Genomic DNA, 15,090 nt, shown 5'->3' with positions numbered 1-15,090 from the left:
GACATCATTCTACTTACTAGAGTCAGCACTTCCCAGCTGACCCCAACAAGTTGTACATCAACATACTCGTTCAGAACATTCCCTCTACCATTTCACAAAAGGTATGGGTTTTATTTAAGAATTCACCAGGAAGAGTGTATTAACTTATTCACTGTTAAATACACAGACATTTATTTTGTTTAGATCACAAAATCGAAAAAACATGCCACATCAAAGTGAAATTATTCATGGAATAAAATCTTACTCTTACATGAACTGAAATGTTATTAAAAGTGCTCAAACTTACAAGGAACATACTTAAACTTTGCACATCTGCCATCACAATCCAATAAAATACATGGAATCACAGTAGAACAGCATCAAGTTCATTGAATGTAAAGAGCTGTCTGAAATACGAGGTTTCAATTTGGGCAGGGGGCCACATTTTGTTTTTGTTTTCTTTGTGTTAAAGATTTTTTGAAGAGTGGTTTTATGAAATACTGACACAATGAAAAGGTTTGAGTCACTTTTAGCTAGAGCTGAAAGATTTTGAATAAATATCGAGGACAATTCAATTAATTTCAAAATTGTAATTTGACACACATTTTGGATTTGTAAATTGCAGTAGGCCGTAATGTGATTTTGATAACATTTCGCTGAATTGTTCAGCCCTAATTTGAGCAACATAAAATCGACACCAGCTGAAGTCTATGATATTTTAAGAATATGTTCACCACTTCATTTTACTACTGGGATATACTTAAGTTTGTAAACCGTTAACTAACCCACACCAAAGTCCATAGAGAAAATATCTTTAGCACCGTGAAGTGAGATGAACTGAATCCTTTGTGCCATTATGTAAAATCACTGCCTTTCTCAGTGGACTTTGATGCAGGGAGTGAGCCAATTCCAAAGCAACACATATCTTTGACAGTGCAGAGTTAGGGTAAAATGTCAAACCTTCGACCGAGGCTTGGACCAAGTGTCCCTGGTGAGCACGTAACAAAAAAAAGAATAAAGATATTTCTCAACTCAGAGGAAAGTGGGAAATTGGGAAGCACAATTTTTCAAAAATACTACCCCTATTCTAGTAATACAAAGCTAAATGCAAATCAGTGAAGTATTCCTTTAAAAGCACCCAAACTATCCCTTTAAAACATTTATACACAAATAGAACCTCAGTTCGAATGTGTTATTTCAGTTCACTGATTATTCTGATAACATGAGTCTGTACATTAACTATAATACAAGATTGAAACTGTTGATCTTCAATTCAATTCAGAACGAAATGAAGGAAAAACAGTTCTCAATACTGACTTTGTCGCTATTGCTAGATGCTAGCTATTGTGATGATTAATAAAAAAAATAATAATAAAAAAACCCTGAACAGAGACAGGATTGTTGAAGGTAAAACATACATCTGCATTAAGAAAAATAGTTTCCATTAATCTAACATGCAATCGACAGCTTGTGTCCAGGTGAAAAGCAGAGACACGAGAGTCTTCATGAATGAAACGAGCAATTATTTTCATTATCGATTAATCTGACGATTATTTTCTCCATTAATAGAATAACTGTTTGGCCCATAAAATGTTAGAAATTCTTGAAATATATTGACCAAACCTGAAATGTCTTGTTTTTCGTCCACAAACCACAATCATTTCCTTGTAATATGAAGTAAAGAACCAAAAAATATTATTTTTCTTAAACTAATTTGATCAATTATAAAAGTTAGTTGACGATGATTCATCAAGTAATCGTTGCAGCCCTACCCAATCATCCATTTATGTGCCAAAATAAAAGCAGTTATCATTTCAGCCACTAGGGGAGGCCAAACCGCGACTCAAACAGGCATGAAAACCTGCTGTTTGTGGGAAAATGAAAAGCTAAAAATATTAGTGATTTTATACATTCATATAATAATAAATAGTCACGTGGGAGCAGAGGAAGCGAAGGGAGTCTGTGTTCAGGGGATTATGTGTCCATCAATGAAGGCTCAGTGCAAATGAGTGTAAACATAATCCAAAGCAGTGGATGCTTCAGGGCAGCGGTGGCGTGCAGTGCCGGTGGCTTTGCTCTCCGTCGTTCACCTCTCTCTCAGCAGGTACAACACGATGGCCTTCACATAGTGTCCAAAAGCACAGGCAGCGGTCACCAGCCAGTGCGAGTGGAAGCTGGGGTCAGTGTTGACCACGCACTTTGTGACGTCCACCTGTGACAGCAGAGAGGACAGCAGAGAGGACACGTGTTGTTGATTTTCTTCATATTCTGAGAATATGCAGTGAAAGGATGGAAAACATAAGCACAAATATGTCTTTGCAAAGCCAAGGCTCACACTGTGATCTCACGCCAACCATCTATTATACCATTATATCATGTCATTATGTTGAAGCCTTATGCTAATGTCTTTAATCAAGACTAGGCATGATTGATCAATAATTCCATAATAACCTTTATATTATAATGTAAATCAACTTCTAGTTGAGTTGTTCATTGGAATTGGTGAAATAGATAGAAAAAGATAAAAGGATAGTTTATGTTTTTTGGTGTGTGGTCACAGAGCTAGATCTGCACTACAAAAAACCTGAAATAATAACCTGACATGTGTAAACTGCTTACCCTCCTGCACCAAACTCCATGGAGCAAATAAGCATTTTTTCTGTTACTAATAAAACACCACAGTCAGGTCAGTGTTTGTCTTTGTCTCAGTTTGAGTTTCAGCTGCAGCTGTGAGACACAGACAAATCCCTCATTTGTGCTCATGAGGTCAGTTATACAATGCATTGCTCTTTGTTTTGTCACACTCCACTTATTCTCAACACTCATGTTTCTGAAGACAAGAAGGTTCATTTGTTTGGTCACAGAGCAGCACACACACACACACACACACACACACAGAGGCCCATTGCAGGGCCTTGTTGCTTATTGTGGCAAAAGTGTCACTTGATTGTCTCCCTTTCATTTCCAGAATAAATAAATAAATAAATCTAAATGTAACCTCACCATTTAATAATTTTATATTTCCAGTCATCAAAACTGCAATTATTCAAGCTGTGAGCCTGAGTGTTGTCCCATTCCCAGTGGAATCTTGAATGATTTGGTATCGATGCACAACGTCACCTTTACTTTACCACCTTACTCTCGCTGTTGTCCAAACCACAACTATTTCTGCTCGTTATTTTTCCCTTTGTTTAATGTGAATCAGCAAACTATAAAGACATAATTGACCAAGGTTTGTTTTACACTGGGTTCCATGGGTTGCTTTTTGTCACCATACTGCCTGAAGAGTGTGAATAAATGAGAAATCCTACACCAGTTTTACTGTAGTTTTACATCATCACATAATACATTTGAGAGTTCATATTAATCTATAATATTAGAGCCTTTCTATTTTTTTATTCTCATCAAAGCTCTAATTGATAATGTGATATCTGTCATGTTTAAGTACCACTATGTAAGATTTAGTGGCATAGGTTGCATATAGCAACAAACTCAATCATTTCTTAAAGGTCCAGTGTGTTTTCATTTAGCAGAAACTGAAGATAAAGTAACTATACTTGTTTACTTATTGTTGTGTACACTCAGTGGATTAAATGAATTGTTGTTGGTTTTTTTTGTTGCTTTCAGGAGCCGGGTGAGCTCTACAAAGGCCACAAACGAAACATCACCTAACAGAAGGCTACATACAGAAGGTCCTCGACACACTCGGAAGGGACGGGTGAGCTGAGGGATATTCAGCTGCAACACGCAACCTCACCAATAAATGTTTTACACACTGTAAAGCAAACATAGCTCCAGTGTAACAGAACTATCTCATTGTATGCTAACACATTTCCAGGTGATAATAAATGAATTAAAACATAACTAGCTGTCTTAATATTCAGTTCCTTAAACCTATTAGTGTAGTTTTACATCTCTGAACGTACACTCCAAGTCATCAGCAGTAAAAACAAACAAACAACACAACTTCCTCTCACCCAGCCACCTCTTCTTTTTAACCAGGAGGTGAGACTCTTGCGGACAAACTCGCCCATGCAGTCGACGATGGTGTGGACCATGGCTGGGTGACCGTGACGGACACAGTCCACGGCCAAGGCCCCGGCCACGGCGTACAGAGACACCACCTTTCCCCACGTTATACCTGACAGGGACACACAGGGGACACAGCTGTTAGGACAAGTCTGGCCACATGTTTAGCTGGGCCAGACACTTTCTGTAAGCCAGTAAGCAGCAGAATATTTGTTTCATTTTCTAAATTTGAAACCAGCACAAATGTATGTATTATAATAAATAAATATAAGTATACCTGTGCTGGCAGTAATGTTTCAAACATAAACATTTTGCTCATACCAGTCCTTCACACACCTTAAAGTGCATAAAAGCAAAATAGAGCACAGTATTAGGTCTAATCTTTTTTTTTTTGTCATAATTTAGATTATAGAATACAAAAGAAAAAAATGATCAATGCTATCACAGAGTGCTGCATTCATGGTCAGTACTATTGTAAGAATGTGTGTCGTCGTTTTTTGAGTGTTCAGAGTTCAGATGGGACCAGTAGGTGGGCCATGAGGAGACTGCTTTTGGGCCAAGGCTGGATCTACATCCTAATGTCTGATGCATGAACAGATTGAACAGAAATGCTCTGTTTGAGTATAGTTGACTTAGGTTTTAGTGCAGAAAAAGTCTCTGTCAGCAGCGCTCCCCAAAGACAGATCAACAAATCAGGAAACCGCAGCGGCAGCAGCAGCAGCAGCAGCAGCAGAGGCAGCAGCAGCGGCAGCAGCAGCGGCAGCAGCAGCAGCGACGGCAGCAGCAGCAGCAGCAGCCAGGCATTAGGGCCTGCGTGCCTGTCCAACCCACAGAGAAGGAAATCCAAACATGAAGCTCGGAGCTCCACTTGATAAGTGAGCAGATGATTTTTCCAACTTAGTCCAAGTGTTGAGTAAAGTTTTCACAGGCAAAGCCTCAGACTGTTTCTGCAGCGTTTATACAGTATGACTGCTACAGTCCTCGTTCTCTGATTAACTCCTAGAATCCAATATATAACAATAGAGAATATCTTCCTCTTAAACCCACTAAGAGGGTTTTTTTATTTTATTTTCGGTGTAAACCAGTGTATATGTAGAATATCTACTGATATTATTCGCTCATCTTCACAGTTTAGTGTCAAGCATTGGCATATACATAAAAGTCGGTGTATCTACTGCCTCTCTGCTCAAACACCAGCAACATATTTTGCCATTGGTTTTCTTAATCCATCACTTTCTTCACCCTCTTACCCAACCAGCACAAGGCTCGTTGTCCCAGACTCCTCCCCCTTCTATAAAAGCCGGAGGTGGCACTTTGTTGTCTCTCCACCTCACTCACCTGCAACTCGGTGTCAGATTTCACTACCAGACCACTCCCCCTGCACTGCTCCCCCACTCTCCCTCCCTCACTCAGCTCTCAGCCCACTCCTTGGCATTTGTCAAAATCAGACAATGGGCCAGGTTAACCTGAGAAGACATGGTTTTATTTCCCCTTAAATCTGATTTAATCTGGAATTGGGCAGCACAGAAGTGGTCAGTGCTGCCTCCTTGAGGCAAAGACGGTTATTTGTTGTTGGGCTTGCTTTGTACCGGAGTATTAGTCACATCTGTCGTTGCCTGCTTTTCAATGAATGCACGGAAACTGTCGGCCTAGGTTTGGAAGTCAGGTGGCAGTTTCTGACACATCGTGGTCCGTGCTCTGATTGACAGGTGTTGCATGAAGCGATTGCACCAAGAAGGGTTAGGGTTTCATCTCCTTGGCAACTACATGTGCATGGAGACATAACAGCAGCGTTGATCAGCCCTTTCCAGCAGCGCGCTGTTCAAGAACCCATTTGTGGACTCGTCCCTCCAGCTCTGGCCATCGTGCTTTCAGCCCGTGATTAGTATTTTTTGATATTTTCATAGAGTAAGAAAAGTAAGAGTTACCTCTGCTCATCACCAGTCCCTGACGGGTTTTTCACTCCCTTCAAACTTTCTTTCTCTCTTCCTGCTGCTCGATTACCTTTGTCAGGTGCATACTTTGCAGTTTAAATTCTGCGGTACAGCTTTTTCTTTTAGGTGGCATTTTATCTGTGTTCTCTCTGCCTTTATGGTTTAGTCTTGTCATTTCTTCGGTGGTGCAGTAGCAGTGCTCAATTGTCACAAGTGTGGATGGTGCCCTCTTGTGGTCATAGATGACATAGCGTATTTTTTTTGATATATAAATATAGGTGGCATGGCCAGCCAAACTACAAAAAAAGCGCGACTTATAGTCCGGAACATACGGTAAATGAATTGAAGACTGGAGTCGTGACTAACACCAGGAAAGTGGACCACATCACAGTGGTCCTCAGATCACTACACTGGCTTCCTGTGAGTCAAACGATAGATTCCAAAATCTGACTCTTGGTCTACAGAGCACTGAATGGTCTTGCACCAAAATACATCTTAGACTTGTTATTTCCCTATGAAGCATCCAGAGCTCTAAGATCATCAGGAACAGGTTTACTGTGTGTTTCCCAGATGCAGAATCAAACAAAGTGAAGCAGCATTCAGTTCTTCTGCTCCTCAGCTGTGGAACAAACGTCCTGAACACCTGAGGTCAGCTCAGGCCTGAAAACATCCTTATTTACTGCAGCTTTCTCTTAAATTTGGAAATAATCATTTCAGTTATTAATTCACTCTTGTGTTTAAATGCACTTTGTTTTGGCAAATCACACCTTTATCTCTCATGATTTGAAGTACTATTCTAATTTGAATGTCTTGCTTTTATTCTGTGATTTTCTCCATGCATTTCTATGCCCTTGTAAAGCACTTGAGTTGCCCTGTGTATGAATAGTGCTAAATAAATAAACTTACCTTCCCTGTATATTATGCAATCATTTGCATTTCTAGTGTAAAACATGAAGACGGGTACCAAAAGAACCAATCCATTACCCTCCCCCTTTGTAGCACCTGAGGCACCATGCACAGGGATGTAAAGGGTGTGAGACACACTGCAGTCCGTTGACTGGTTGACACAGAATAGTCACTTCCGTGCACCGCAAACAAAGCTTGTCCTCTGTTGTTTACTATTACTATTACTATGTTTGTCCTTGGAGAGAGATCCCTCCCCTCTGGTCCGTCCTGAGTATTTTCCCCCCATTACAGGCTGTAAAGCCCTTTAAGGCAATAAACTGTGTTTGGGATGTTTGGTTATATAAATAAAAGTGACGTGATTGGACTTGACTTACTGTGTCCTGTGTATGTTCAATGTATGTTACTGCTATTGGATGCTTGAATTTCCTTCGGGATCAATAAAGTATCTATCTCTTCCTTTAATCTATTGGCAGCCCCACTGTGTACCATGATTACCAGGGGACTCAAACTCAAAAAGACCTGGGGGCCAGTGAACTTCTAGGCTGGTCAGGAGGGGGCCGGTCGAGTGAAAAAGGCTCAGGAAAATGTTTAGTGAGTAGAAATTAAATGTATATCTAAAAGTGTTTGTTTTGATATATACTGTAGTTCACAACAAAAAAATATATTTATGATGCAAAAGGAATCTGTAAACAACAAAAACAGTTATAGTAATCAAAACACTAAACAAGCTCTTAAATGATTAAATATGATTCAAATGTAACCAAGTGTATTATTGTTGTTCACTGTTGGTCAGTATTTGTTATAATTTGAATAATTTTTTGTTTGAGACCCCTGATGTATACAGTGTGGGTCACCACCTAACACACACACACACACCATGGCTTGGTTCCGCGTCACGTGCACGAACATCTGGCTTTTGTCTGCGAGAATCCTTTTATGGATTAACGATGGCGTTAACTATACGTTAACGTCAAAAGGGCATAGACTGCAGAACCAAAACAATTATCTAAAAGTGGCTTAAAAATGTTAAGTCCAAGGAAATTCTGTATTTTCCGGAGCACTGAAGGAATCTCTCATCTCAGAAAAGTCTGAGGTCATTATCTACTGCTGCCCAGGACTTCCGTGTGCCAACCGTCAGTCTGTGGTCAGGGTGGGCAAACATAACATCAGAGCCTCATAAGGACCCTTAGTTTTAGCAATGAATGCAATGAACAGCAAGATAATAGAGTTGCTTTTGGGTTGATGTGTGGTCTTGGGTTCAATGTAGTGTCACCCCATATAGCCTCAGACTGCTATCATTGAGGACAATGTTTAAAGCCTATTTTATATTATATATATATAAATCCTCTAACAAAACCCCATGTTTGGATTGAGGTACAGTATTTGTAGACAACAGTTTTTAGTTGTTTTTTAAAGAGCCGCCTAACCTGATTTCTCCTGTTTGCGTTTGACTCTTAATTACCTTTGCAGCACATTGCTTTGTAACATTCCCCGAGGATTAAGCCAGCAGAGATTCATGACTGAACTCAGCATGGGTGGGGTCCAAACTGTCTGTAACAATCACATTCACCTAATAAGGACTGAATGTTTTGCCTGGGTTTCCTTTTACTGCAGGGATAATGATTAACTGGAGAAGCCTGTGGTTAGACATCTTACGGAGTGTTTACATGGAAATCTAGACTGAAATCCCTCTTATATCAGGTGTACTGTCATTTACAGAATAACCATTCATAGGAGTGGTAACATAAGTTCTCTCTGTCTCTGTCTTTGTCTCTTTAGTCTTGAGCTCTGTACATCCTGCTTCTAAAAGAGCAACTTCCCTAAAAGGACAAATCCTTTACTTTTAAGCCCAAGTTTGTGAGGGTCAGAGATGAACCAGATAAAAAAAGCAGTCTTGTGATGCAGGCTTGCTTGCACAGCATGGTTTACAACAGCACTACACACTTTAGCCATGTTTCCACTGAGTGGAACGGTTTGGTTTGGTTCAGTACAGTAACTGTTACATCCTTTGGTACCCTTCCATTGGAGTACCAGAGTAAAATGGTAAAATGGTACGGTCGTCATTTGAGGCCATTTGTCGACTGATCATCTATCTATCTGTCTGTCTGTCTGTCTGTCTGCCTGTCTGTCTGCCTGTCTGTCTACCTATCCATCCATCAAAGCCACAAACCGGTGTCATCATTTATTGTTGCCGCACTGGTATGACCTCATGCTCCGCGTCCGTTGGGGCACAGCCCACACCCCGGGTTCTGTTCTCAGTCGGAACGCAGGGCTGACCCAAGGCTTTAGGATTCCAAACCGTACCCTTCTGAACCAAACCAAACCCTACCATGCCATAATGGAAACACAGCAAATGAGGACTCACCTGTGGAGAAAATGTCTGCAGCCACAGCCAGGAAGGCGTCAGACACCACACCCTCTGACGCCACGGTGATGTTCAACTGTCGCGCTACGTTGCGGTAAACATTGGGTCGAAGGTACTCCAACTCGTCACCTGGACACAACAAAAACAAAGTCAGACGATAACTCACTCACTGAGTAATGTGGCGCTTCCTTCTTCTGTATGTGGGTCGTCGAGGGCTGGAGCAAATCCCGGCTGACATAAGGTGAACGGTGGGGTACTAACAGGACAGGTCGCTCGTGCTAGTGCTAGTGCTGTAATGGTAAATGGTTTGTATTTATATAGCACTTTACTAGTCTCGATAACCACTCAAAGCTGCTTTACACTACAGTTGTACCATTCATCTTTATTAAGTGTCTTGCCCAAGAACACATCAGAGCCTGGAATTGAACCCACAACCTTCAAGTTGAAAGACACCTCACTCTACCACTGAGCTACCGTCGCCCTGCCAAAAGAATCACATTTCAGCACAATTCTCGACAAAATCTACAACATGGTCTATTTTAGATAAACCTGCTATAACAGTGGTTCCCTCAGACTGGGTTGGGTCACATCTTGGGTCCCTAACCAAATGTGCAGAAATGTCCTTTTAGACCTTTTAGACGTATACATTTAAAAAAACAAACAAACTTGTGTGTTTGTTTGATTAAATGCTAATGGTGTCATTTGTTAACTTTTGAGCTAAGAAGAATTTACAACCTGACAATGATTAGCAATACATGGGGAATGTGAACTTTGTGAAATGAATTGACTTTTCATTTATGAGCTGTAGAACTGGATTCACTTTAAAAGGACCAAAGTCCAAAAGTAACTGACTGACAACGGACAACAGATTTTGGGCTCAGACAGTTTTCAAACTCATACCCACACATCTGCCAAACCATCCTGTTAGAAATCAGCACAAGCATTTTTCAAAAAACTCTCAGTGACAGTAAAGTGAAACCTCAGTGTTCATAGTGGGCAAACATCCAAACAGGAAGCAGCGTCTGAGATGAAGCTGTGTCCCTTTGTTATTTGCTGGGGATCCTGGAATCACTTCAAAGTCTTTGAGTGAAGTTAATGTTTCTGAAAGGCTTCAACCAGTTAACTCCACCCCCACAAAGACAACTGTGCGTTCAGTCATATTGTTTTCCATGTTTAACTGATTCATCTTTTTCATGTCTGTATTTCTAAAGAACAGTTCAGTGAGTGGTAGGACTGCAACTAACATCACTGATTATATGATATATTGATTGATTTTCTAAATGTTGTTAGAGATGAACACACATTTCAGAACTCTTTAACTGAACTGATACAGTTCGGCTCAAATGACTCTTCCATTGACAACACTGTCTGACCAGTGAGTGACCAGCAGACTGTTGACGTCACATTTTGGAACCTTGCCAGAGCAGGTCCCAAAGAAAATACCAGGTTCTATCCATCATGGAAAAGCAAAGAAAAACCAGTCGAGTAGTGCTAGACCTGTACAATGGAAAAGCTCCATTAAATCACCTTTTTCCTCCATTTTGATGCTCGGTTTGAACTTCAGCAGCTCGTCTTAACAATCTCTACATGTGATTAGATATTTGCATCTACTGGAAGTCGGTCAGCTGCACATACGTTGCACAGACTTTAAAGTCACCAGTGAGCCTCCACATGAGGGTCTCCAGGGGGTGAAAGGCCGGGTCACACGTTCGAAAGGTCAGCGGTCCATCGCAGGGCCAACATGTGCTGTGTTTCCATCACAGTACGGTTCGGTTTGAAATACAGTACACTACAGTACACTACAGTACACTACAGTACACTACAGTACCTTTACTTGTAGTGTGACGTCGTCTTTGTGCGATAACAGCAAAGGACGACATTGAACGCGACACAACAAACAACAATTGAGGACATCCAGCAGCTCTGTCTAGCTCCACCCTGACCTTATCGTACCATTTCACACTGGTAGCCAAGGGAAGCGCTGGTTATTATGATACTATTCCTGTTAGAAATGCAAACAAATACAAATTTAGTGTCTGCATGTTTTTGGACTGTGGGAGGAAGCTGGAGTACCCACAGGAAACCCATACGCATGGTAGGAAAGACCCTTGGCCGGACAGGGTCCGAAGAGGCGTTCCTCTTGCTGTGAGGCAACAATGCTAGCCACTGCATCACTGCTTGTGTCGCCTGCTTTATTATCTGTTATTGTCCCATATTTCATGATTCCAAGTGAAAGATGTAAGATTTCGGTGAGATTTGGTTCAGGAATAATTTGAAATGAGTGAGCGCTACACCTTCATCACAATACTCCCTCCACCCGGCAGGTGAGTCATATCAAGATGCTGATTAAAGAGCATGATTCTTGCACAGGTGCGGCGTGGACTGGTCACAGTAAAGTGTCCCTCAAAGTAGGTCCTTATCCTGACACATTAGCATTACCACATTAGACTCATACGACAACAATATTCACGTAATGCTCAAAAAAGACCTGAATATTAAGCTGGCGTCATTTATTAGTATTTATTAGGGTTAATAAAGACATTGACATCATTATATTTGCTCATTGATTGGTCCATAAAATGTTGATCAATGACGATGTTCTCAAATGTCTTGTTTTGTCTACAAACCAAAATGTTTTCTTTGTCATAGAAAACAAGACACCAGAAAATGTTCACATATGAGAAGTTTTAACGATCAATTATCAATAAATCAATGAATAATCGATTAACAATCGTTTCAGCCCTACTTTATGTAGATATAACACTTAAGTTTCGTGACCTTTGCTCCCTCAGCACTGGTGAGAATCAACTCATTGTAAACATCTGTTCATATATATAGTATGAAGATTATATAACAGGAATATTTTCTATATGAATATTCTTAATCCAGGTCTAGTGTGTTTTAAGCATGGTAATAAAGTTCAAGTAAATAAAATAAGTAAGACTCACCCAGCCACAGCAGAACCACAGATATCTCCCCTAATGCCCCCCCTGACGCAGACAGCCCGTGCTCCGGGTTGGACCAGCCTATCCCGGCACGGTTCAGCCTGGAATGGATGTAGTCCCTGCACAGAGCTTTGGCCTGGGACACCAGCTCCTTGTCGGTGGGCGAGCGGTCGAAGACTTCAGCGGCAAACACAGAGGAGCGGCGCAACATCTCCATACCGCGGTCATGCGCCGCGGAGCGCGCAGCTCACCTCCGCCGCCTCCAGCGCCTCACAGCGCGGCCACCGCTGCCGGGGACGCACGGTCTCCAACAACAACAACAACTACTACCAGCGCTTCTCCTCCTCCTCCTCCTCCTCCTCCTCCTCCTCCTCCTCTTCCTCCTCCAACAGCAGCAGAGAGAGGAGACACTTCTGGAGATTATCCTGCAACACAGACCCGGATTATTGTGTGCACATTGTTTAATAATAAAGCTGCAGGATTTAAGAAGCTCAGGCTGCACAGAGAGACACTGAGACACTGAGACAGAGAGACACTGAGACACTGAGAAACTGAGACAGAGACACTGAGACAGAGAGACACTAAGACACAGAGACACTGAGACAGAGAGACACTGAGACACTGAGACAGAGAGACAGAGAGACACTGAGACAGAGAGACACTGAGACAGAGAGACACTGAGACAGAGAGACACTGAGACACTGAGACAGAGAGACACTGAGACAGAGAGACACTGAGACAGAGAGACAATGAGAAACTGAGACAGAGAGACACTGAGACAGTGAGACACTGAGACAGAGAGACACTGAGACAGAGAGACAGTGAGACAGAGAGACAGAGAGACAGTGAGACAGTGAGACAGAGAGACAGTGAGACAGAGAGACAGTGAGACAGAGAGACACTGAGACAGAGAGACAGTGAGACAGAGAGACAGAGAGACAGTGAGACAGAGAGACAGTGAGACAGAGAGACAGTGAGACGGAGAGACATCCATAGAGTGTGACATGTTGTGTAATGTTGCACTTACTGTGGATTAAAGAGGCCAGTGAAGCTACAGTCGGCTGCTCTGTGACTCCATGTCAGTCTGTGACTGAGCAGCTTGTGCTGCTGCAGCTCCACTCAGGAGGAAGAAAAGAAAAGTTTACTGTCTGTGTGACAGGCTTTCCTTCTAAGGGCACTTTATTGTGGAGTCCAAAGGTGGGCGGAGATAAGCAGCAGAGCAACACAAGCCCCGCCCCCTCCAAACCAATTTATGCATGCACTCACTCTCTCACACATACTCACATTACTGTGGTTTATGACTTGAAAGTGTGTGTGTGTGTGTGTGTGTGTGTGTGTGTGCGTGTGCATGTGTGTGTGCATGTGTGTGCGTGTGCAAACTAATAATAAAAAACATCCCTGACAAGTCTGAACTCACAGTCGTGCCTGAGCTCACAGGAAGTTTGTGAAAAATAAAAGAGTAAATCATTATGACAGTGTGAGACTGAGCTGAGACACACGATGATGTTGTTTTTGACAGTAAATAAAATTCATTTAAATCTGAAACAAGAAATGACAACATATGGTTTGTATTTATCAGGGCCGGCCCAAACCTATAGGGGGCCCTAAGCATGAAAAAACAAACAAATCACACCATCCAACCTAATAGTTAACCTGATGAATGAACTCTATTGATTGGATCATTTTGTGACTTTTGGGACGTTGAACATGTGACGGAATATCATGGACACATGTACAGACACACATGGAGTCTGATTGACTGCATCTCTGAGTGATACCTGATGCTGAAACATGTTTTTGTCAAAATGTCATAAGAAAAAGAATAATTATGTATTGTACGATGAAAATATGTATTCTGTGGGTAATGGGGGCGGGACTAGATAAGCTTTTGCTTCTCCCACTTTCCCTTTGGGTTATGTGTACTGTGTGAACTACACTACGATGATGTGTGATGATGAGTGATCTAACTGACATGACTGAAATAAACATATAAATAAATAATTCAGTTTATTTGATTAGATTTTACCTTATGAAAAAACCCAGAATAATAATGACATTAAAATATTTTGCCCCTATATATATATATATAAGTAATAATACTTAATAATAATAAATAAGGCCTGGGCCACACGGTGGTATAGTGGTTAGCACTCTCGCCTTGGAACAAGGGCCTTTCTGCATGGAGTTTGCATGTTCTCCCCGTGTGTGCGTGGGTTCTCTCCGGGTTCTCCGGCTTCCTCCCACAGTCCAAAAATGCAGGTATGTACATAACTAGGTAGGTAGTTAGGTAAGTAAGTAAGTAAGTAGGTAGGTAGATATCTAGGGGGTAAGTTAGGTAGATGTCGGTAGTTAGGTAAGTTGAGGTAGGTAGGTAGGTAGGCTGGTAGGTGAGTGGGTAGGTAGGAGCAGATAGGTCCGTCAGTATTTATCTCGAAGTAGGTGAGTAGATAGGTAAGTAAGTAAGTAAGTAAGTAAGTAAGTACGGCTTTATTGTCAGTCCTAAACCTACTGTGACTGGGCTAAACGACCATTTGCACATTAACTACCAAGTGACACTAAAACCCATGTGTGTATATCTATATTATAGTGTTATCTATTATATAGAACACATATATTCAGTGTTCATGTTTATCACAGAGAGAATCTTTATTTGTAATTATTCATTTTCTTTTGTACCCTCACACAGTCCATGTGTGCATTCTCTATTTCTGAAGTTTATGAGATTAAAGAGGGAAGCCAAAGAAAAACAAGTCTGATCAGTTGTAGGTCATGGCAGCAGATTAAACACTGCATTAACATTAACGGGGCATTCCTCAGGCAAGTATGAACACTGTCAACTCAAGTGCCAATAATGGAAATCAGAGCGTCGGGGGGGGGTGGAGGAGGCGTGTCCTCGCAGCAAACAACTACAACTACAACTTACCATATTTAT

General features: G+C 41.4%; 1 protein-coding gene across 1 annotated transcript; it reads right to left on the bottom strand.

The window, feature by feature from the left end:
• Positions 1–139: 139 nt before the first annotated feature.
• Positions 140–13,292, bottom strand: boka (BCL2 family apoptosis regulator BOK a). Its single transcript, XM_058637946.1, has 5 exons — positions 13,186–13,292; positions 12,162–12,583; positions 9,214–9,342; positions 3,957–4,120; positions 140–2,191 (listed from the first exon to the last, which is right to left on the bottom strand). Exons 2-5 carry the CDS (start codon positions 12,373–12,375, stop codon positions 2,066–2,068), a joined length of 633 nt encoding a protein of 210 aa, XP_058493929.1. The 5' UTR covers positions 12,376–12,583; positions 13,186–13,292; the 3' UTR covers positions 140–2,065.
• Between the last annotated feature and the right edge of the window lie 1,798 nt (positions 13,293–15,090).

This window comes from Solea solea, chromosome 9 (assembly GCF_958295425.1).
Source record: "Solea solea chromosome 9, fSolSol10.1, whole genome shotgun sequence".
In the NCBI taxonomy this organism is placed as follows: Eukaryota; Metazoa; Chordata; class Actinopteri; order Pleuronectiformes; family Soleidae; genus Solea; species Solea solea.
The sequence above is the reverse complement of the archived record's forward strand: the minus strand, read 5'-3'. Positions and strand labels throughout refer to the sequence as shown.

Bases quoted from the DNA above. Each gene is read 5' to 3' on its own strand.
- boka (XM_058637946.1), bottom strand. From the start codon at position 12,375: ATGGAGATGTTGCGCCGCTCCTCTGTGTTTGCCGCTGAAGTCTTCGAC. The intron at 4,121-9,213 runs GTGAGTCCTCAT...TGTCCCTGTCAG, and splicing joins TGCAGACATTTTCTCCACAG to GTATAACGTGGGGAAAGGTG. The intron at 2,192-3,956 runs GTGAGAGGAAGT...CTGCTGTCACAG, and splicing joins TAAAAAGAAGAGGTGGCTGG to GTGGACGTCACAAAGTGCGT.